The sequence below is a fragment of the Balaenoptera musculus genome, chromosome 4, assembly GCF_009873245.2.
Source record: "Balaenoptera musculus isolate JJ_BM4_2016_0621 chromosome 4, mBalMus1.pri.v3, whole genome shotgun sequence".
In the NCBI taxonomy this organism is placed as follows: domain Eukaryota; kingdom Metazoa; phylum Chordata; class Mammalia; order Artiodactyla; family Balaenopteridae; genus Balaenoptera; species Balaenoptera musculus.
Window position 1 is genome coordinate 92,127,219 of NC_045788.1, and position 25,566 is coordinate 92,152,784.

A 25,566-nucleotide genomic window follows, 5' to 3' on the forward strand; every position below is an offset into this window, starting at 1 on the left:
TTGTCTTTTGAAGGAAAAATGGGTCCACTTCAGTAGACCACAAGGTATATCACAAGTGACATAAAGTAGAAAAAGCCCAATTCCTCTTCTTATTTTACTGTTGGGAGACTTAGAGGCTAGCTTCAACCGATGGAAGACTGCGTCCATCTAGGATCCTGTAATTCTCAGTCTCTGCATGATCCTGGGTTGGAGTTTGTTTCTTAACTTACGTCTCTGTAGTTCCTCAATCCAGATTGATTTAATTACATATTTGTATGCACTTTCTACATACAAGACTCTCCTAGTGTTCAGGATAACCAGAATCCCAATGTTCTCTCCCCTTACAAATTCAACAATGTTTTTATAGAAGAGGAACTGTTTAACTCCTTTAGGCAGAAGTAAAAATGATAAGGCAAACCTGATAGCTGCATTGTAACAAAACTAAAAATCTGATCAACATAAATCCACCAGGCTCTGGAATCAGACCTCAGTTTTACCTCCTGCTCTAGAATTCACTGGCTTTGTGGATGCAAGCAACTTACTACATCTATGCCCCCAATTCCACTTATCTCCCTTACTTTATGAAATGAAATAATAATAGGACCTAGTTTCTAGGAGAATAGTTACCCTCTAAATATCTAAGCCCCCATACCCCTTGGTTATGGAATAAAACCAAACTAGATGTGGAGTCTTAGTATAAGTTGTAACAGTTCATTTTCATTTAAAATAGTTGTCCTTATTTTTTTTTAATTTAAGACCCAAATCATTATCTCTTTCTCCCCTTCCTCTCTGCTCTTATTTAGCATAGTGCCTAATGAATACTCTGCAAACACTCAATAACTGGGTTGCTGAGTTATTGCAGTTAGGTTGATGACAGGGGCGAAAGAGTATATGCATGCTGGGGTTGGAGGTGGGCGGGGTAGGGCAGGAAAGGGCTTGGAGGAAGAAGATCTCTATGGTACACTAGGAGCGTAGACAGTTCTTTTAATGTATTTTTCCAGCACTGGCCTTCAGCCAAAGGTAAAATGTAACTTTCTTGTTTAAAATAGGATTTTTTACTCTTTTAGAAAAGTAGTCATTTTCTATAGATAGATCACATATTCACAATAAGAGGGAGACAAGGGAGAAGGGTTGAAGAAGAAGGGGAAGTGATTTTGATTTAAAAAGACTTGTAGGCCTTCCCTGGTGGCGCAGCGGTTGAGAATCTGCCTGCCAATGCAGGGGACACGTGTTCGAGCCCTGGTCTGGGAAGATCCCACATGCCACGGAGCAACTAGGCCCGTGCGCCACAACTACTGAGCCTGCGCGTCTGGAGCCTGTGCTCCGCAACAAAAGAGGCCGCGATAGTGAGAGGCCCGCGCACCGCGATGAAGGGTGGCTCCCGCTTGCCGCAACTAGAGAAAGCCCTCGCACAGAAACGAAGACCCAACACAGTCAAAAATAAATAATAAATATATAATAATAAATAAAAAAATTAAAAAAAAAAAAAAGACTTGTATATTAACGAAAATGTAAGTGTTACGATATAGTCTCACCCTCCATACCTAGTGTGTAGTCTTTAAAAAATTTTTTTTTTAAATGTTATCATGGGAATAAAGGGTATAGGGATTTAGATACTTGGAGGCTGATGTGTTATCTTCACATAACCCGTCAGTCTCTCCAAATGTAAGCAAATACATTTTTGTGTCAAATAGTAACAACTATCGTTCAGACTTGTTTTCATTAAAGGAAATATCTCAAATTAAATATCATCTGCCCATTTTAAAGATAAGAAAACTGAGATGAGTGCTAAAAGTTTAACATTAAGTGTACATATGTAATACCATAAGGGGAATTCATGAAACTAAACATTCTATAAATAGGGTGAGGACTTGCTCCCCTTTGTTGTGTGTCCTCTGTCAGTGTGCCAGTTCCCGTCGCCCATTAGAACCATTTGCCCTTTTTATTTGCATCTTCCCTAGATAAATGGTAAGGGAAGCAAGGATAAATTAAATTCTAATTACTCTATTTGCTAACTGTAAAGAACTCTAAGGAAAAAAGCCCTCTAATTCATAATTAAAATGAAGTGTAAGAATTTTTTGTGACTTTCACTTACTCCCTTTTCTCTTCTCCCTCCCACCTAGCCTAATCAAGGTTAGCTAAGGTAATACTTTACTTTTTAACATGAACCTGAAAGCTAAGAGTTGTTAGGTTTATTTACCTTGTTTTATTTTATTGGTAAGAGATTTCTTTCCTATAGGACTGTTTCCATTCCCTCAAATTCTAGCCACATTATAAACCTGTTCCTTAATTAATACTTTGTTGGCTAGATATTTATTTATTGTTGTTGGTTTGTTTAATTATTTTATTGCACTAAAATGTTTTAAAATATCATTGGAGACTTGAAATGTTAACTCCTTATATCTAGATACTAACACTGTGTCCAACTATCTTTATTTGTTCCTCTTAAAAGATTAAGAATGCTACTGTTTCTTATGGGATAAAAATGATCTCTGACTTATGTTACTTCAAGTGACATTATTCTAAAATGACCTTGTGTACAATAATCTGTTGAAGATGTTGCTAGATAAATACATAGAATGATTCCTCTTTTTGAGATTGCAGCTTTTGCTATTTTGGTGGAGAGGCACATGTTTATTAGAATGAACTTAAACTTATCTATGAATCTCAGGTGTTGTCTTTCAGAAAATAAGTCCTCTGTGTACACAGGTTTCATTTTTAATCTAATGTTGCTGAAGGATAAATTATAGCGATATTTTTGGTGTAGTGTATGTGTGGGCTTACATGTGTGGGATGGGGGAAGGGGGTTGTGTTTGGGGTTTTGTAATTAAAAATATTTTTCTTAATTGTGCTAAGATTATCACAATTGTGTTTGTTTTCCCTACATCTCAAGGGTCCCAAATGCTTTAACCTTAATTTTTAGACAATATCTGAATCATAAGAAGATATTTCAAACTTAAAAATTAGGATGAAATGTTATCTTGAGGCACGTGAAAAATATTAATCCAGGGTAACCTAGAGTAACCTAGAGTTTATAATAAACTTCGTGATAACTCAGATTACACTTCTTCCACAGGTAGTATAAATTCCCCTTAATGTATTCTTATTCCTTCAGCCTCTTTCAGTTAAATGAGTAGGATGTTCAAGACACTGTGGCAAATACAAAATGAATCAAGCACAGTCTAGTGAGGATGAGACAGGTATATAATTAAGGGATGAGGCATAGGAGAAGCATCCAGAATATATAATGCGGGATGCCCTAGGGGAAGAAACATTCCAATTGAGAGGCAGGGTAAAAGAAGGAATAAAGAAAGCTTCATGCAAGAGGGATCTGTAGACATTAAAAGATCAGTAGGCGGTGTTGTTGTAGACATGACAGGAAGGAATAGCATGGAGGTGGGAAGGTAAGCACAGTGCAGGAAGTCAATTTTGGACAGACTCTAGGGCATACAGAGAGAGTAAGTAAGGTAGGTAGAACTATGGCAATATAAACTGAAAGCAGTTACGGGGTGGAGTGTCTCATATTCTATACTAAGTTATCTTTAACTTGGTAGACAAAAAAGAGCTTTGAAAACTTTTTTGGCAGAGGAATGATAGGATCAGAATATTTAAGTTGGTAGCATGTCCAATGGAATTGTGGTAAATTTGCAACAGTGAACTAGGAAGGCAGAAGAAAAAGATGTTTCCTTAGTTGAGAGTTTAAGAAGGCCTGAATCAGTGAGATTTCATTGTGAACTGCTTCAGTTGATACTATCAATCTACACATTTGAGGAACTACTGTTTTCTCCTTTTTGCAAAAGGCTTTGCAGATTTCCAGAGGACGTAAAATATTTATTTTTGGCTCAAAAAGTTGTGACTTACTGCAGTCTCTACAAGTAGTTTTAGATAAAATGATTTTGTCTAATGAAATGGATGCAGGTGGGAACATGGAGTTCAGAATGAAATAATCGTAAATCTTGTCATCCAGCCACTTTAGATGAACAGAAACATGAACGTCATTTTAGTACCTGCATTTTTAGGTCCTTTAGACACATGCACATATGTATAATGTAAGTCAGTCAGCAGTCAATGTTCATTTGAGCCCTACTGTGTGTAAAGCATTGAAGGAATGCCCTATAAAATGAGGAAATTAGAGTCTTTGTCCTGAAAAAGATTCATGTAGAACTAATACAACAGAAATTGTTATTCCCATAGCTCTCTTTTATTTTATAATTGCTGAAATTTTACTAGGTATTCAACAGTACATTAGATACTTGCTCCTATTAAAACAAATAATTGCATATAAACCCTTATTACATTTCCCAGAATGAATTTTAAATGTGTTTATGACAGAAACATCAAGGAGATTTGATTGCAGAAATCATACATTGTATCCATTCTGGCAACAATTGCACAGGACTCAAATTAAGGATGACTTTATATGCCCATTATACAATGAGCACTTGCGGTTTGACACATGTATTTGTTGGTTAAAAGGGATTTTTTTATGTTAGAGGTTTTCATTGAACTGTACAATAATTACTATCTACTGAGACATTTCTTTTCTCTAGCAAAATCGAAAAAACTCTGCCTTGTTCTGTTATTTGGTCCATAGTCAGAAACCCTAAGAGGTATTTTTGTCATAGTGTATCTCTAGTGTATTGAATCTAATGAGAAATCAAAGCTATAGCACAGGACTTATTTTTAGAGTGATACTTTAATGCTATAAAATTTATATTGTGTAGCTTTAAATTGCAAACATTGATATATTTCAAATGGATTCTTTAAACATGTTCCTTTTCTTAAATTGGTAGGGAAGGATATGGCCTTTTCCATTTTGCACTCTAAAGCTTCAACACCATTTTAGAACTGAGGGGTGAAAAAAGAAATTGGTAGGTCATTGATTGGGTTACCCAGAACTATTCAAGTTACATCACATCCTTTTTGCCAGAAATCAGCCTACACCTTTTAAATATGAACTAGTAAAGAGTTTGGGAAAGAGCTTCATGATAAAACCCTAATGATTAAAGGTCTTAAAATATGTTTAATCTGTCTTTGCAAAGTTACTTTTTTTTTCTTTTAAGTTGCTTTCATCGCAAGTTGTTGGATTAGTTAAGAGCAGTTATTCAGACAGTTCCCATATGTAACTGAGCAATCTGGAAACCAGAATTTCCGAATTCTGAGTAAACACTGGCTCTCTATGGTACCTTATGAGCAAGGTAACAATTTTGGTTTGTGTTGTTCACACACCAAAAATTATGTTTAAAATTGCTTGGACTCTGAAAGCCAGACCAGGTCTCTAGTTACCAGCAGTGCTGAAGCTTCAGCCTTGAAAGAACAAAGGCATTTCTGATTATACTCATGTATTGTTTTATCAAGAAGTTTAGAAATGTTCTGTTAACCCCAGAGAGATATCATTTAGAACACTTTTATTTGGGAGGAATTGAAATAAGAATTGCACCAGTGCTGCTTTTTTCTTTATTGAATCCTCACAGAGAATGCTAACTTTTCAATAAAAACTGATCATGTTTGGGGACTTTTACTATTTATCTAGCTATCTATAGATTTATAGAAATTATAGCATCTCCTCTCAATATGTTTAAGAATCAGGTTGTATTTTATTTTTTCACATAAAAAATGGTGCTACTTTCGGGTGGCGGTAAATAATCACTATGGTGCTCCTAACTCCTAAGTATATTATATGATATTTCACTTGTTCAAATAAACTGAAATTATATATTCTCTTCAAAATTATAGATTGTCTAAGAACTGCTATTGTTTTAAGGTCCTCCAGAAGTTAAATTCTAAACTAACCCTTTGATTTCCTTTAGGTCTTTTCCAATGGTCACCTGGGAAGTGAAGAATATGATGTTCCTCCCCGGCTTTCTCCTCCCCCTCCAGCTGCCACCCTTCTCCCCAGCATCAAGTGAGTTTTACTGAATTTGGAGATCAACTGTCCATGCATAAAGTTGTTATAAAGAGTGGTTTTGAGGTTCTCAGTACAGAAAGTACAGGGGTGAATATGCATCAATAAAAATGAACCAGCTGGATTTTTAAACTAAAGTACCAGAAATCGAGATCCTTTCTGATTCTTTGCTGATAACTACAGCATTTTTGAGACTTACCTACACTCTGAGATTACACATAAAGCAACAGAGAAAAAGCTAAGTCTTCCCTGCCTCCAAGAAGAGGCTCAAGTAGCACAATGAGCTCTCCTTTCCAATTCATGTCTCTTCCTTAGAGGTATCACATTTATCCCACTACCCAGTTTGACATCATAAAATAATCTTTGGTTCCTCCAGTTTTCTCATTTCTCAAATCCATTCCGCCACTAAGTCCTGTTGATTGTTCTTTTAAAGTTTTTCATATTCAGCTAATCTTCCCCATTGCCCTGATTCTGGCTTATAACGGGACAACTGAAAGAGCCTTCTACCTGATCATATGATATGATCTCAGAATGGAATATCAATGGATTTTAAAGCTAGAAAAATGAGTTAAACTAGGTGTCTCATTTGAAAAAATGGGGACACAAGAAGCATATCAGACAGTTAAGGGATAGTGTCTATCCAAATCAAACCTGGATAAAACCAAGTCTCCTGATGGCCATTTTCCTACTCTATATTAAATCAGGCTGCCTGTCTTTCCTCCAGTATATTTTATTCAGGTAGCTGATATAAATTCTGCTTTCCCCAGATCACTTTCCTACTCAAAGCCCAACATTTTTCTTTCTTTCCTTCTAAATTAATTCTATGCTCTCCTGCTATCCACAGAATTTTACCCAATTAAAATATCGTTCAGGAATTCCTAATGCTTGCCCTCTAATCTTGTCTTGATTTTTTTTCTGGTTTTATGAGTCTTTCATGCTGTTCCCTTCTGTGCACCAAGTTTTCAGAATCTTTATTCTAAAGATCCATGTCTCAGGCTCTATTTCTGTATGAAAACTTCTGTGACTTCAGTCATAATCATGGTAATAAGACTGATTCTCTTCCTCCTCCTAGAGTTTATTTTCTACACATTTAATTATGTACTTTGCTCTACTGTTTTCTAATACTAAAGTGCCTCTCCACATTAAAAAGATTATAAGGTTTTAAGGGCAAAACCCTTTTCTCGTAATCTCTGCTTCTCCCTTAACACCTTACTATGTTTGCTGTTTAATGGTATACTGATAGCACTTGGTTGCTTGGTGGATTGACTTTATCATCTGCTAAGATCCTCATTTCTAACTGAAAGTCTTAGAGCATCTTCACTCCTTCCTCTGCTGGTCACTGGATGCAAAAGAACGATAAGCTAGATACCAGCTCCCAAGAAATTTACCATCTACTTTAAAATAAAGTTAACGTACATGAAATCACAAGAGAACATTAGCCACTAAACTGTATGCATCTAACTTGTTAGTTTTTATATAAGCTTGGAGAATAGACTATTATAGACTTTGTAAGTCAAGGATGTCTTATAGAGAGGATGGAAATTTCCTGAGTCATGGAGGATGGGCACAGTTGGGAAGGGGTGTGCATGAGAAAAAGCATGAGTGTGAAATTTGACATCATTTAGGGGGCAGTGGGAAACTAAGCATTGGACCATTCTTTAGTGGCCACTTTTCTTGGAGCTGCCAGATACGTAGCAGACATAGAAGTCAGAAGCAAATATATATATTCTGTGTAGTAGGTTGTACATCACTAATAACATATGATATTGTAGCACCAAATGAACTCTGGATATTTGTATATGTAATTAAAACATCTAAGCTCAATTACCTCTAATTCAGAGAACATCAAAAAACAAAGTACATGAAATCTTGCTAATTGGAGATTAAAATTTTACATTCTGTTTATTAAATTCATATTGGCAAGTGGGATAAAAGGCAGAGGTTACCATTTGCTTCATTTATATTTAGTATTAACTGCTTGTTTTTCTATAAATAAAGAACAACAAATTCATAGTAAAATGCCTTTTATTGATATTTTTCTAACACTTCAGTTTGTATGTGTACCTGGATATACTTTCACCCCATTTACTCTTGATTTTTTTCCCTCAAACAATGCAGTTGCTTTACTTAACCAGAGAAATACTTTAACAATGCATCCTTAACAGCAAATTAGTTTTCTATTTTGCATGCTGCAAATTAACCATAGTTAAAATTACAAGTGCTGGCTTTTAATGGCATGTTTATCTCTCCATTTTGTTTTTTATTCTGAGATATAGGTAGCAGTTATTCATTGTAGAAAATATGGAAAATATATAAAATAAAGAAAAAAATTAAACAAATACATAAATATAAGCATTTACATACCCCAAATATCAATGCCCAGAGTTTTTTGGGGGTTTTTTTGTTTTTCTTGAATTTTTGAATTTTATTTATTTTTTTATACTGCAGGTTCTTATTAGTTATCCATTTTATACACATCAGTGTATACATGTCAATCCCAATCGCCCAATTCATCCCACCCTCACCCCCACCCCACCGCGATTTTCCCCCCTTGATGTCCGTACATTTCTTCTCTACATCTGTGTCTCAATTTCTGCCCTGCAAACTGGTTCATCTATACCATTTTTCTAGGTTCCACATATATGCATTAATATACGATATTTGTTTTTCTCTTTCTGACTTACTTCACTCTGTATGACAGTCTCTAGATCCATCCACGTCTCTACAAATGACCCAATTTCATTCCTTTTTATGGCTGAGTAATATTCCATTGTATATATGTACCAGCTCTTCTTTATCCATTCGTCTGTCGATGGACACTTAGGTTGCTTACATGTCCTGGCTATTGTAAATAGTGCTGCAGTGAACATTGGGGTGCATGTGTCTTTTTGGATTATGGTTTTGTCTGGGTATATGCCCAGTAGTGGGATTGCTGGATCATATGGTAATTCTATTTTTAGTTTTTTAAGGAACCTCCATACTGTTCTCCATAGTGGCTGTATCAATTTACATTCCCACCAACAGTGCAAGAGGGTTCCCTTTTCTCCACACCCTCTCCAGCATTTCTTGTTTGTAGATTTTCTGATGATGCCCATTCTAACTGGTGTGAGGTGGTACCTCATTGTAGTTTTGATTTGCATTTCTCTAATAATTAGTGATGTTGAGCAGCTTTTCACTTGCTTCTTGGCCATCTGTATGTCTTCTTTGGAGAAATGTCTATTTAGGTCTTCTGCCCATTTTTGGATTGGGTTGTTTTTTTAATATTGAGCTGCATGAGCTGTTTATATATTTTGGAGATTAATCCTTTGTCCATTGATTCGTTTGCAAATATTTTCTCCCATTCTGAGGGTTGTCTTTTCGTCTTGTTTATGGTTTCCTTTGCTGTGCAAAAGCTTTGAAGTTTCATTAGGTCCCATTTGTTTATTTTTGTTTTTATTTCCATTACTGTAGGAGGTGGATCAAAAAAGATCTTGATGTGATTTATGTCAAAGAGTGTTCTTCCTGTGTTTTCCTCTAAGAGTTTTATAGTGTCCAGTCTTACATTTAGGTCTCTAATCCATTTTGAGTTTATTTTTGTGTATGGTGTTAGGGAGTATTCTAATTTCATTCTTTTACATGTAGCTGTCCAGTTTTCCCCCAGAGTTTTAACATTCTGACTTTCTTTTCTTTTTAGACTTTTTTTTTTTACATGATTTAGATTACATTGTAGAGATAATTTCATGCTCTCCTTTGTCACTTAATATTTTAATAAGCATTTTTCTTAATCATTTATGCTGTACTGTATTTATCATGGAACCAGCATGGAATTCTGAAGTGACCATTAAAATAAAATCAGACTTGGTCCCAGACGTGACTCCAATATTAATATTTGTCTGTCTTTGAACAAGGTAACTTCTCTGGGCCTCACTTTCTCCATCTGATAAATGAAGGGATCTGATTATCTTAAATGACCTCTAAAATCCTCTTGAGCCTCAACCTTTTAGGTTCCATGCAATTTTTTTTAAGGGGTACTCATCTGTAGTATTAATTACATATGAATACTTGGCAACTTGAATGCTCATTTATAATTGGTTGGTTGCATCCCATTTTTGAAGCCAGTATAACTTGGGATTACTGCTCTGGGTTTTTTGTTTGTTTTGTTTTTTTGTTTTGTCTACTTCAGCTTCATTAGAGTGTATAACCAGAGTACAATGAGAATAGATCTTCAGCTCTGGAGGGGCATAGAATACAGGTCTTAGCAAAATGTCACTCAGGGAAATAGGGATGTTGGATGTTCAAGTGTATCCTTTCTGTGTTAGCGTCTTAGTACATGTTTCAAAATTAGGCCAAAGCAAAATAACAGATTGCTACCCAACATAGACTTTGATAGTTTTCACAAATGTTGAGAGCCCCAGTGTTGAATTCAGTAATGTCAAAGCTAATATTTACCTTTAAAGCTATACTGTGTTGTTATTAATATTTACTGAAGTGTAATTGTTAAATTATTTGATGTTGCTCTGATTCCCATTAAATTGATGGAAGAGGCTACTCTGTGATAGTGTTTTCTTTCTTGTAAAACAGTATGACTGCAATTATATGACTTTTATTGTATAATTTATCTGGAGACCTAGAAGAATATAGAATTTATTTTAAAAATATATTCTGTCGTAAAAGTAAGCTGAAACTGTACTAGCGCATATAGGTTTACTTATTTTTTTTCCTAAATGGCTTCTACTTAAGATGATTGACACTTTGCTATAAATATAAATTCTTAAAAGCTTGAAATACGGGTAATCTTAATTTTTTAGGGGAAGAATGAAAAAATCTATGTGGATTATTTTTATTGTAGTGTCAATTTTTACTAAATTATATTTATCTTGAAATAAGTTGATTTTTCAAAATTAAACTAAATGAAACCTGAAACAGTTAAAAATATTTATTTTACTTAACACAAGATATTGGCCAATAAGCAAAGGAATTACTGTAATAATGGAATAATTACTTCAGGTAAGATAATGTTCTGGAATGCTGAGGAATGTCATTTTTTAGAAGAATATTTTTCTTGTTCCTTGTCTTTTAGAAATGGACCTTTTGTACTTTTGACATATTAAACTTTCAAATACGTGTGAATCAATATTACTTAATATTTTTGTAAAAAGGGTTTTTTGTTGTTGGAGGTGGTGGTGTTGATCGTTGTTATAGATTTTTTCTAAACAGATAAGGTGCTGATAGTTTAAGCTCAGTGAATAGAGTATCCAGGTTCTGCCTAACTATCCTATTTTCTTTTTTTTTTTAATTATTTTATTTTATTTTTTTCCACACACACACACACACACACACACTGTATTTTATTTTTACAAGAGATAAATAACTATCCTATTTTCATTCAGTTGCGTACTGACGGGAGAGTCAGAGTGAACAAGATAAAATCCCATCCTCATTGGAATTTGTGCTCTAGTTAAGGAGAACAGCAAGTAAACACATAACCATAGTATATTGTCAGGTAGTGGTAAGTGCTAGAAGGAAAAATAAAGCAGGAAAAGGGATAAACAGTGATTGATAGGGAGGTTTATACTTTAGACGAGGTCATCAGGAAAGGTAATATTGAACAGAAACCTCAAAGAAGGGAGCAAGCCATGGGACTGCCTGGGTGAAGAGCATAAAAGCTAGACAGTGAGGCAGGTGAATCCCTTTGGCATATCTGGAGAACAGCAAGAGGGACAGTAGGGCTGGGGTTGAATAAGGTATATAGGAGCTAAATCACATATTGCCTTTAAGGCCATGATAAGAACTTTGGTTTGGTTAGTTTTAGGAGCCATCGAAGGTTTTGATCAACACGATGACATAATGCTGGTTTGTGTTTTTAAAGAGGGTCACTGGCTGCTACGTGAATTGTCTTTAGGACGGCTGAAGTGAGACCAGTGGAGAGTGTAGTCGTCTGATGTGGTGAACCAGTAAGAGGTGGTCAGGGCTTTGGGGTGATGGCGATGGAGTTATACAGTCCACTTTGGGTTGTATTTTGATCCAACAAACAGTACCTGTTAATAAATCAGATGTCTGTGAGGTACAATAAATCAGGGATGATTGATTCTTATATAGGTTTTTGCTTAAAGAAACTGGGTGAATGGGTTGGTGCCATTTACCAGAGGGAGGGAAATTGGAGAAGGGGCAGGTGTGGGAATGGGGCAGGGGTGGTAAAATTAAGAGTTAAGGATCTGTTGAGTTTCGGTGCCGATTACACACACATCCAAATAGTGATGTTGAGGGGACAGTTGGACATACCATCTAAGCTTTCACCTTTATATTATATTCAAGTAAATACTTCAGTAGGTACTATTTAAAGCTGATAAAATCATTTCTACATGACCAGTGCCCAAATTTAATTAGATTTGTTATACTCTTAGACATATAAATGTAATCCTAGAAGTTTTTTTTCTAATATAGGAACTTATATATGAAAATATCACCTTAAAAAACTATATCATTTACCCCTGAAATGTTGATATTGTAGAATACGTATTTAGAACATTTCTGTGTGGTAAAAATTATAATAAACATTATCTATTATTATCATAATCTAAAACAAACTAGAAATGTGGATTTGTGAATGCAGCCGCAACTACTGCCACCTTCCAGTGAGTGATCTAAGAGGTCCACACCGCCAAACAGCATCAGCATCTGTGCCTGCGTGTGTGTATGTGAGAGTGGTTGTTTTTAAATAAATAGTGGCCAAAATGGTCTGTAGATAGAAAGGTGCAAAAGACAAAACAAGACCAATTTGACTGAAATGGTGGTCAGATCCTTGGGAGAAGGGAAGTTTTGTTTTGTTTTGCTTTGTTTTTGACTGGGGAGTGAAAAACAGAAAGAAGAGAAAAAAGCACTATGCCACAGGAGCTATTAAAGCAAACAGCACATTGTAATTTTTAAAAACTTAAGAGAAAGAAGCTTGATGGAAATTTTTCATCTTATATACTGTGCACACCAGGCTTCATTGTTTATGCTTAATGGCAAAAGAGCAGGGAAACATGTTCTGTTATTGTTCACCTGAGGATTTGTATAGACAATACACACTTCAGTTTTACATTAATTCTGTTTATGTTCAATGATAAGAAATTAATTTCATTGATTTAAAGAAAATATGGTAGAGAACTTTAAATGGAAGATCCAGCTGTAATTAAGAGCTACTCTTTTCTTAACCCTAGTGAATGAACAGTGATGCTCTTTTGTTAATTTTTGAACCAGCTTTCATTCAAACACCTTAAAATATTTTCAAGGTTTGCCAAGATGTTGCACTAGTTTTGTTTGTTTTACCTTGGGTAGATAGAAAGGTGAACTAATATTGAAGATGGCAGTCCTTTGTAAGTTACAATTGACATGATGTGTATGGGATAGTGGGGGATGGGTCCATCTTTTCAATTTATTCATTATGATCACTATGGCATTCTTCTCTCATTGTGTATCATGTTTGTGCATTTGGTTTTGACCTATTGATGTGACTCAGTATTTGAAACTCAGACTTTATTTTTTCTGCACATTCTTATTGATTTATAAATTTTGTTCAAATCTCCCGTGGAGCAGCTTGACCATCCTAACGTAGGTTTTCTAATGTTTTGTGGTGAATCCCTAGAACCTGCTTGTGGACGCACTGATGACAAGAATTGAGGGCTGCAAGCATATCATTTTAAACTAGTCTCAACAGAAAGAGAAATAGTGTGTGGAAAGGGTACAAAATAAATACTATGGGTATTATTTTTCTCCTTTTTATTTTAGTATTATAATTTCTAAATTCAGATAGAATTGTAATCCCTCTCTCATCATTTGTAGGAAAATGGCATTTGGCGGATGGCTATAATCTGGGTGCAGGAATGCCACTAATTCCACTAATGTTTCATTTTCTCTGACTAAAATCTAAGATGAATACTGATACTAACACTAATCCCAGTAGTCTGACAAATCTGTTACTTGTAGTTTACCATACAACTGATTTATGATCACAAATAATTAGGTAGCCTTACACAGAATTGTGAGCCATTGGATTCTATTTAAATATGCAATCTAAATTATATTCCTTATACTGTCTCTTTTTTGTCCCATAGAGGCATAATTTGCCATATATTCTCCACTTCTCCATGAACATATTGATCTGTTCATAGAAAATGCATAGGGTTAGAATGAGATTCTATTTTCACATTAAGTGAGAGCATCTTGACATATTCCACCATATTCAAGCATTCCTTGTTTCTGTCCACATTTCTCTGTAGGCTCAAGTAGAATTAGGTAAGTGATTTGAAGGCCACTAGGGATATTAAGCATATTTGTTTGTGAAAGATGCTTATCTGCCGTATCTTAAATGAGTTAAAATGAATTTTTAACCTTAAAATGAAAATTTTCCAGTTGTTAAATTAAAGCATAATTTTCATACAGTAAAATTCGCCCTGCTTTATTAATGTACAGTTTTGTGAGTTTTGGCAAATGCACAGTCATGTATTCACTACCACTGTCAAGATACAGAACAGTTCCTTCACTCCAAAAACACCCCCCAGGCCTGTGTCAGTTTCTCCCGTTACCCTAAACCCTTGGAAATTATCAATCTGATTTGTGTCCACATAATTTTGCTTTTTCCCAAAGGTCATATAAATAGAATCATATAGTATAGAGCCTTTTGAGTTTGGGTTCTTTCTATTAGCACAATGAATTTGAGATTCATCCAGGTTGTCAAGAGTATCAATAGTTTGTTCCTTTTTTATTGCTCAGAGTAAGTATTCCATTGTAAAACACACTGTTTTCTTTGGTTTCTTTATCCATCCCTCTACTAAGGGATTCCATTGTAAAACACACTATTTTCTTTGGTTTCTTTATCCATCCCTCTACTAAGGGACATTTGGGTTGTGTCCAGTTATTGGCGATTATAAGTATTTAATTATAAGCCACATTTAATATCACCGTGAAGTCTTTACTGTTCAACATGTATTGGAAAATCAGATTCTCAAAAAAAAATGAGTTTCCTCAACATCTGTCTTTTTGATTTCTAAAGCAGTTCCCTAAAAGTGTTAGAAATGAATATTGGCCTTGAATAAGTTAACTTAAAAATTAACTTCAAATTTATTTCTCCAGCTTAAAAACAAGTCAGTGAAAACTATACTTAAAGTATAAACTATACTTAAACTATAAGTGAAAACTTAAAATTAAAGCTTACATTCAGCCTAATAATATACCACACTGATTCTTCTGGATGTCATGAAAGAATCCTCAAAATTAGTATGTATATTTATAAAACCCACTCTTGAGATGCTGGGGAAATGGCTTACAGGTGGCACATGGGCAATCCTCATTTCAAATACAGCTAGATTTTGTGTTACCACTTCTCTGGGCTATGATTTCTCAAAGTTGGGTGTTTTGCCTGTTAGGATAGTTAGTACAAGAAATATGGACTAATGTATATGGCAGGCTCTGAAGATTCGGTTTTAGTAAAAGATATTTTTCAAAACCTTGCTTTCAGAGATTATTAAATAAGATTTTACATGTAGAAGGCAAGCAAAATAATATATTTAAAATATTTTTCTACATTATGAAAGTATCCTAAAAATGATTTTCTTTCCCGTAACAGTTTGGTCATGTATTTCTCTAATAGCCTCTCGTTCTTTTTGTCTAAAAGCTGTGAGTGCTTCGTGGGACACACACCGTGCCAGGCCTTGGCTGACTCAGGGTCTGCCCTTAAGCATTTTCCAATTAGACAGAAATAGAAGAAAGACATAGATGAATATATAGAAAACACAATGTCAATGTATGAACACTTAACCAAATACATATAAAAGATTAAAGTTCAAAGAAAATTACTGTTTTGTGGGACGTCACAGGAGGTTCATCTATAGACAGTAAAGATGGATATTTCTACTTTGCTTTATTTCTGGAAAAGTTGAACTAGTCAAGGTATCAGGAATTGCTCAAATGAAGGAAAGAAAAGTACTTGGCAAGGGTGATGTTTGAGGTATGTTATGTAGGAAAAGCCAGTGGGATATGCAGAAGGTCACCCCTCTGATGATATGCCTCTCACACCAGGAATGTAGAAGGCTGTAGAGGATTGTATCTGTGAGCCTTCAGCTTCAAAATGCAAAAATCACTAATTAAGAAGAGCATTAGAAAATATATTCTTGGTTTGTTTCAAGTGTGCACATGCAGATAGTGGATGTATTCCTCATTAAAGTTTAAATAACACACATTGAATTTAACAAGAGGCAAAGGCTGTGGGGAGGATGGCTGTGTATCTTTAAGACTATGTGTCCTTGTGCATTACCAGTGTATTAATTCAGGAATGACAGCCGCAGTGCAGAACACTCTGTGAATGTCTGATGATAATATAAAGGGAATGAAGTACTGGTGTAAATGGTAGGATGGTTTACTTAGCAGTTTTAACGTGGAACCAGCCAAATAAAATTGATCTATTTTATTCCTCTGGTATCCTAAAAATTTCCCATGAGCTAAATCAATGACTGAACATTTTCCTATGTCCCGTGAGATATTTTCGCCACTACCAAAAGTAAACATACATGATTGCTAATGAAAATTCTTTATTTTTACCACGTATCTAGTTGCAAGTAAAACTGAACCTACTTTTTGAATGAGTCTGTGAAGGGAAAAAGAAATCCCGCATGTAATTACAAATAATGTAATTATTTAAATAAATTGAGATTTCTCTTTTGGTATTTTATATACAAATTCTTCATCTATTTGTACCTTCCTCATTTATTTATTTTTTATTAAGACGTTATTTTTTTAGAGCCATTTTAGATTCATAGCAATATTGAGGAGAAGGTACAGATATTTCCATATACCCCTGGCTCCCACACATGCCTAGCTTTCCTCATTTTCACCATCCTCCACCATAGTGGTACATTTGTTAAAAATGATGAACCTACATTTATACATAACCACCCAAAGTTCATAGTTTACATTCCCTTTTTTACATGATAGAAATTGCTTTTATTTTTCCCTTCAGAATTGAATAAGATCAATTTTGTACAAAAATTTATATAATATTGAATAAAGTCACTGCAATGATATTCTTATAAATTGGCTTATTTTAACTAGAATATTATACTAATATAAAAAGTTTGCATTAAAAATATAATAAGATAAAATATGACTCTTTAGAACTTTATTAAAATGGTGATAAGCAAGATATCCAGGCATTTTTTTCAGATTTAGATACGCAACAAATGCCACTCGAAGACTTTCTTCACTTCTAGTATAATTCACTAAAATCCATTTAAGCTAATTACCTGCGACTAGTAAGTTTTAGCAGTAAGCCCCTATAATTCCATAAAATATTAGATAAGCTTTGCTTTTCATTTTCTTCAGGATACTCCATCTGTTGATTTGCAGCAAAGCTAAAGAGTAGGGGGAAATTACCCTGATTAAATTCTTTATCATTGAAGATAAAATATAGAATCAGCCAGAACAAATGTGATTTCAAAAATCATCCATTCTTGTGTCATAGTGCAGTGCTTCTTTGAAAACTCTTAAATCTTTGGAACTAAGCTGCACCAGGCAGATAGAACACTCCTGACATGGATGTGGTTGTTGAATACTTGGTCAGTAAGTCTTTTTCTTTTTTCTTTTTTTTTTTTTTAAAAGATACCCTTGTTTTTTATTTATTTTTATTTTTGGTTGCGTTGAGTCTTCGTTTCTGTGCGAGGGCTTTCTCTAGTTGTGGCAAGTGGGGGCCACTCTTCATCGCAGTGCGTGGGCCTCTTGCTATCGCGGCCTCTCTTGTTGCGGAGCACAGGCTCCAGACGCGCAGGCTCAGTAGTTGTGGCTCACGGGCTTAGCTGCTCCGCGGCATGTGGGATCTTCCCAGACCAGGGCTCGAACCCGTGCCCCCTGCATTAGCAGGCAGATTCTCAACCACTGCGCCACCAGGGAAGCCCAGTGTTTTTCTTTTATACAGTATATGCTTAAATTGCAAAGGAAAAAAATTCCTTGTACATGACAATATAGTAGGACATAGAAAGGATGTGTATTTTTCTTATTTCTTTTGCTAACAGAACCCTCTGGCCCTTGATTTAGCTAAATTTATATCCATGTTTATAAGAATTTATGAAAAGGTAATGTTTGAAATCCCTGCTCTAATTCCCATCAAATCACCATTTTGCAGTCCGTGTACTCACTGGCCTTCATTTGGGATGTACATCTTCCAAGGTTACACCATAGTAGGTGTAACCCTTAAGTTATTAATAAGGTTATTAGATTGTGCTCTGGGTGGTGACAGTGGACTTTCTGTCACTGTATCACTGTGCTTTCATTTCACCTTAAACTGTCATTTGAATTCCAAGGTCGCTCAAACAGAATTCAAAAATCGGTATTGAAAAAGTCTTCAAAGACGGATAAAAACACACTTTTGAAAAATCTTAGGAGAGATTTTTTTCTTTCATCTCTGAACTTCCTAGAGACTCAGATATATAGTTGAAATTTGAAAACCTTTAGGTTTTTCAAAATGTCTTCTTGCAGTGGGCACAGAGAAAAGCCCTTAAAGTTGTTTTCATTCGAACTAGTTAGGAGAAATAAAAATGAAAAAGTTATTTCAGTCTTGATGGTTCATATACCAAAGGCCTCTTGCTCCCTCTACAGAAGGTGCTTCAAAATTGCAGTCACAAAGATTAAAAAAAAAAAAATTAACGAAACAGATTTGTCTTGAGGTTCATGATTTAAAAAAAGGTTTGGATCCGTATGTACCTCCAGTGTCCTGCAAACAGGTTGGTTGTCCTAAAGTTGGTCAGGGTAGGTTTGTGTGTTTCTACTTTGGTGTTTCTCACTGGCGTCAGCTTAGGATAAACTCCATTAGCAACAACTGTTAAAAAAAAAAAAAGTACGTTTTTGTTGTTTTGTTATTAATTGGCTTTGTCTGTTTACTCAATGGATGAGTAAAATGCTTGGGAATTTCTTTTGATATTAGGTAATTGTTTTACATATTTGCATTCTTTTTTACTTAGCCAGGGAATTTAAGCCATAAAAATAATGGCCTCTACCTTAAAGACTTATAAAGTTCTCTTATTATCTACTTCTAATTGTTCCAGTCATTTTTAGATCTTTGTTAATTTTTGTCCCAACAACAACTATCTGAATTGTAACTTCACAGGAGAAAGAATTGTTTCACTTAATTAAACTGGATTTTTTCAACTATAAGTAATATTCATGAGAGACAGTTGAACTTTCTATAAATACTTCATTAATATATAGAATAACCTTGCATATATATCATCTTAATTTACCAATTTAAGTTAAATAAGAACAAAATGTTAATATTTTAATAGCTTTGGTGTAAATAATTTTATGCATTCACTTACAACTCCAGGACCTTTTTATTTTATTTGACAGGTTACTGGTTTCTCTTATTGTGCCATTTTAAAATTATAAGTATGAAAACTCTTATTTCATCAAGAGTTTTAAAAATCCTTTTCATTTGTATTTAGTATAAGAACAGCCCTTCTGATGTTACCCTGTAATTGAAAAATGAACACAAGTGACAAAGTAGTTTATTTGATTTGAATATGTCACATCAGACTTGCCTGTCCTGAATTATTATGCTAAAACTAGACTGGATTTTTTTTTCCCTCTGGTAGGTGTACTGGTCCATTAGCAAATTCCCTTTCAGAGAAAACAAGAGACCCAGTAGAGGAAGATGACGATGAATACAAGATTCCTTCATCCCATCCTGTTTCCCTGAATTCACAACCATCTCATTGTCATAATGTAAAACCTCCTCCTAGGTAAGAATATGGGCCATTTTTTATCACCTCACGTCTGCAGTAAGCATTATCATTTATGGCATTTGTTTTTAAACAACTGAATCACATCTGTTTAATAAAAACCCTTGATTTCTTGTTCAAAGCCTCCTCTACCTATAATACTATTTTTCTCCATGACCTTTCAGAGAAAATGAAAAGATGTAGATTTCTATTAATTAGGAAGTCCTTTGACTAAATTAGTTGACTAGTAAGTCTAATGGAATAATTTGTTGCCCCTCTCCCCAAAAAACAAATTGTACTGTAGTAAAACTTTGCTGTAGGTTACATATAGTGGTGATTAATTCATGAATTTTCAATAAGCTATTTTCAATGCATTTTATCAGTTCTAAGCACATATCTCATGAAGAAAAATTAGTGCTTAGAAAATAAGGTATTATACTAACCTTCCTTAGAATTGTTCTTCATGAAGTAAGGACTAGTATAATCTATATTGATTTTCTTTCTTGATGTGCTACCTACTTATATTCAGATCTCGAAGAACTGAAAAAAATTATTTCCCTTAGCTATTTCTATCAGGTACTATTTTACTTTTCCTTGGATCAAACAAGAATGTGAGGAATTGTGTTCTGTTTTCTTCTTGTCAGTTGTTTATTCTCACTGTTATGGAGACATCCTTGGTCTTTGAAGTGGCAGCCCCATGGAGGTATAGGAGTTATTAAAAATGGGTGGTGTGTATTGAAATATTAGTTTGTCTTTAAGTAGAAGGACAATTCTGTGTTTATATAATTGAATTAGTAAATCATAATCTTATTTTTCTGTTTTTTTAAATCTAATTGACATATATGAAGTACTCAGTAAGTCAAATCTCAGTTTCAGACTTATTTCTGAGCTCCAGTTTTCTTTGTCTAATTACATCCCTGGAGCTCTGCTTGGCACATACAGAAGAGGGCTCAGCTACTGCTGGCGGCCCAGCCTTCTTGCCTTTCAGTATCTCTTTACTGACTGAGGAACAGGAGAGCTGTTTAACACTTCAGTCATCTATGTCATCTTTACTTAGTGTGCCATTTCCTTTTGAGGTCAAGTCAATCAACAGAAAGCACTTTATGAGTGGAGTGTTCCTTTCTTTTCAGATGAAAAGTCTAAAAAATGTTTTAATGCCTTTCTTCAAGTATTGTATTGCAGTACTTGGAAAAGAGAAGCAAAACTCCATTTAAACCAGAGATCTGCCTTAGTGAGTTACAAGGTTAGAATTATCAACACTATGCAGAATTATTAACCATGGTTATTAACACTTTGCTGTCCAGGGCTTCATATTTCAAAGCAAGAACCAAACGTTTCTTTGCTGATTGCTGGTCTTTAGGACATTTGTTGGTAACGTTGAGAAGACAGAGAAATAACTGAGAGATAATAATTTGTTATGTTGGAAGAACCAAATGTCTACTATTCTTATTAGAGAAAAAAGTTATTCCTTTACATCAAGTATAAATTTTTACAATTTTCAGTTCCCTTGGCTCTTATAAATGTGTAGTAATTTTTAAAAACTGAAATAAGATGAGCTTTTTTGGTCTCTTTGGGATCTCATTTTTTTTCATCACTGGATAAGTGAGTGGTATAATTGTAATACTTTAAATTTTAATTGTCACATCATACTGGATGAGATTTTTGGTGGCAGGCCTCCCAAATCCTGAAAATAAATTTGATTTATGACCACCATTACCATCTTTCTACAGTTACAGAGAAGTAATAAATGTTGACAATCCCTAATCTTAATTGGAGTGAATTTTCTGTCTAATTTGTTCTTGAAAGGCAATGGATGAAGTGTCTTCTTAGGTCCTCTACAAAGCACTCTTTAAACTTAGAAACATCCTTTCCTTCTATGTTTTTCCTCTCTTTGGAACATCAGGAGAACTAAATTGTCAGTATATGGAAAAAGTTAAACCATATTATTCATAGATTCATAAACCATATTATTCATAGATGAATAATTCCATTTCAGTAAAAATCCATCATTACTATGAAAATTCAATACATTATAACTATTTTTAAATGAACCATCTCTGGCCCCTTAAAGAGATGTGGCCACGAGAGAGAATGGAAATGCATTTCAGATGAAGCACTTTGCAATAACTATTCAAATGTCCAATATCTCCTCCATTATGTATGTACTTTTACTTTGCCCCAAGAATTCAGAGTAAATCAGGGGAAGGTAAAATATAAACTCTGCCTTCTATAGCTCTTTGTGAGCACAGTAACTTGGTGAGCAGATAGTCAGTTGCTACACAGCTATATTCTGAAGACAAAATATGCTCCATGCCTTCTCTTCCTGCTGCTACCTTCCTGTGCCCCCAGATTTGTGCATTGTGTTCACAGTATGATTTGAAAGCATTAATACCAACAATAAAAATACTTTTTTTAGTATTATCCTTTTACAGACACCCAGATTAAAATATTTGTTGTGTTCCCAAGGCCTTTGCTAAAGTCATTTTTCTACAGTTGTCAGAAGTGCCAGTTTTGTTCATGGCAGTGGTGAAATTATACTCCAGACTCTAGGTCTTTGAATATGCCTATCTGAATTTTAATGGACTTTCTGAATATTTAATAATTCTCCTTCCTTGACAGGCTCTAGTTTATAATAAGGAAAACTTAATTTACAGAAATAAAAATATACTGCTAAGTACCGTTAACCAGTAATGATGTCATTGGGACTTTTACATATTTTTTGCCTGCATATTATATTTTCTTCTTCAAAACCTTGATAAGGTAACATTGAAATCTTCCAAAATGAAATGTTAATTCCACAGGTGTGTTTAGGGTATAAGCAATTTTGTGGCCCTTGTAATTCTTAGTTTCACTTAAAAAAAGAAAAAAACCTTTGTCTTCCATGGAATATTTACTTCTGCTTTGTAAAAGTATTCAAGTATCTAGATAATATTACTTTACTTTCTCCAGAAAAGGAAATTAATTATATTTATATCCTAACTTTATTACATGAGCAGCGTTGCTAGTTCCCATCATCTCCCCACCCCCAAATGACTTTTAAATGGAAAGTAATTATCCTTATGATTTTTGTCCTTTGATTTCTGCTTTAGGTCTTGTGATAATGGTCACTGTATATTGAATGGAACACACGGTACGTCTTCAGAGATGAAGAAATCAAACATCCCTGAGTTAGGCATATATTTAAAGGGTATGTATAAGACATATTCTCTTTGTATTCTGTGTCTTAATGGTCAGAATTTAAAGGTAAAATTCCATGCCATTGTTGTACTGAAAATACATTAAGATTTTGTGTTATCCTCTAGGAGATGTTTTTGATTCAGCCTCTGATCCAGTGCCATTACCACCTGCCAGGCCTCCAACTCGGGACAATCCAAAGCATGGTTCTTCACTCAACAGGACGCCCTCTGATTATGATCTTCTCATCCCTCCATTAGGTTGAAACCTTTAAAACAATTTCAAGCAAGCCTCCCTGCCACCTCTTTCAATTAATATCTGAATTATCAGAATTCTTAGTTCAGTGCAATGTAGACTCACTAGGTTATGAATTTGTCTGAATTAGAATGGAATCTCCAGGTGATAGTGGCTCTCAGTTCATGTGACCATTATTCCATTTAGATGACTGAAGCAGTGGTGTAAATAGCTGGCATCAGTTAGGGTTTTATCAAGTTGTCTCTTCATGTACTAACTGCAGTCTACAAAATCTTATGAGGGCATTGTTCATTCCCCCAGGTGCTTGTGTTCTAGTAGATGTGGAGTATTCATCTGAGATTTTCTTTAAGTATAATTCTTAATGAATGTGTACTTACTTTTTCTTTCAATATAAAATGACCCACTTCCACTTAGCTAATTACATTATGGGAAATTATATATTTTATTGTAGAGAGCGGAAAATAAATTCTGTCTTATAATCACTGCAACTAGAACACAGCCAAAGAATCTCAATTTCTTTGTTTCAAATTTTACCATGAAGTACACTTAATGTGTGTGTGTGTGTGTACATGTGTGAAGGTACACACAGGTGTGTATTTATGTTAAAATTGGCCAGTGCAGGTGTCTGTTTATTTCATTAATTCTAGGTAGGAAGCTTCTCACCCTATTTTTAGAGGAAGACAATTAAGAAACCTTCACAAGTTAAGGCTTTACAATAATGAGTCACCATAGCATAAAATAATGTATAATGAAGGTTCATTTATAAGCTTATCTGAATCATTAGGCTACTATAAATGAACCTCTCCATTTTTTTCCCCAAAAACACCATCAACTGGTGTTTCCAGTTAGTTATACAGTTGAATGTCTTGTTCCTGTTCTTTCTGCAGTTCAGTGCTTTACTCTCACCTACGTGTATTACAAGCACCTCCCAACTTCCTTCTTTACCTAGTCTTTTTCTCTTCCATTTCTTCCTGTATGCTGTTTTTGACCTATTACCCAAGTCTTTATGACTAGATCAGCACTGTCCAATAGAACTTTATGTGGTGACATAAAAGATCTATATGTGTGACTGTAGAACTGAATTTTAGTTAATTTAAATTTAAACTAAATAGCTATATGTGGATAGTTACTACCATATTGGACAATGCAGATAAATGTTCCAACCTTTTTAACTCATCCTTCCTTTGGCTCTTCATGTACATCTCATATTTTATTTATGCTATTCACTCTGCCTAGTAGACACCATCCCTGTATTTGATGAACAAATGTTTTTGAGGCCCTGATATCCCAGGCCTTCCTGTTCTTGGTAACACCTTGCTGAATGCCACTTTCTGCATTCCTCTTCCCTCTTACAATGCATCTCTCTCTCCCTCTGGGACCTATTCACCTGTGCGCCTTTTGTGAACTTTTCTTAGATCTCATTGTGGAATCTAAGCTCCTCGGGGTCGAGGACTTATGATTTTGATCTTCACATTACCCATGTGTCTAGCATGGTGCCTGACATTTAGGGGCTGATTGATAAAGGATTTGAATAAATGAGATAATGTAGGAAATAGCTGAAGGTTGGAATGATAACAAAGCTCTTTCTTTCTCTCTCCTATACCTTCATATATTTTACATTAGAAAAATATTTATGATCATTAGAGAAAAAATTTTGAATACTTTTTGCAAGGCAAGCTGGATGAGTGGTGAAACCATTTATATTTAAATATACCTTTATATTTAAGTCAATGTATTTAAATCCATGAGAATTTTTATTACTAGAAGATGTAGGTATTTATACCCTGTTTCATTCACAAAGTATTTGTGATTGCTTACAAAAATACATACACTGCAATTTTATTTTTTAAAGAATCAAGATGAGGGAAAATATGAATAGGATAGTAAGACGTGGCAGGGGAAACACAAGTAGACATAAAAGCATACTGCAGTATTCTACAGTTACTAAAGTTGGGAACTATGCAAATATAAGTAACTAGCTTTGGGACCACCACAAGAGGTAGTTCTATTGACATATTTAACTGTTTCTCCCTAGAGATATCTGATAAGTAGAAAAAGATCATATTCCTCTACTGCAGGTGCATTTTCTGTATATTTTGACAATGAAATATATGGAGCATTAGTTTAAATGAATTAAAATGCCGTGGAGCAAACTTTTAAAAGATAATCTAAACTATTCTGTGACATTAAATTTTTGTGCATAGTGTGATTTTCTAATTAGAGGCTGTGAACTCTTATTGTTACACAAAAATTGTTTTGATGATCTGTATTATATTATAAAGGTTACAAGTGAATAATAAGCTGTTTCATAACCTGAAATACTGCTTTTTAATAGAAAGGGCTGAGAGATCGAAAAAGTCTGTATGCACACATGTGTGTTTGTGTGTCTGTGTTTCTCTCCAAACACCTCCTACAAAATAATCAGCTCCCATTAACAAAGTCAGTGAACTGCTGGGTAAACACTGCAGGTGAAGTTGCTTATAAGCAGCAAGAGAAAATCATTATTTTTGCCTGATACTGTGGTTTGAT

General features: G+C 34.6%; 1 protein-coding gene across 5 annotated transcripts in view; it reads left to right on the forward strand.

The window, feature by feature from the left end:
- Positions 1 to 25,566, forward strand: part of CBLB (Cbl proto-oncogene B) — a 208,719-nt gene that overhangs the window by 158,147 nt on the left and 25,006 nt on the right. For 3 of the 5 annotated variants that reach the window (XM_036850161.1, XM_036850164.1, XM_036850162.1), the window contains exons 13-16: positions 5,790 to 5,884; positions 19,483 to 19,629; positions 22,698 to 22,795; positions 22,911 to 23,042. In XM_036850161.1, coding sequence (XP_036706056.1) covers positions 5,790 to 5,884; positions 19,483 to 19,629; positions 22,698 to 22,795; positions 22,911 to 23,042 — 472 coding nt within the window. The remainder of the gene's footprint in view (positions 1 to 5,789; positions 5,885 to 19,482; positions 19,630 to 22,697; positions 22,796 to 22,910; positions 23,043 to 25,566) is intronic. The other 2 variants (XM_036850163.1, XM_036850165.1) reach the window with 1 other exon arrangement.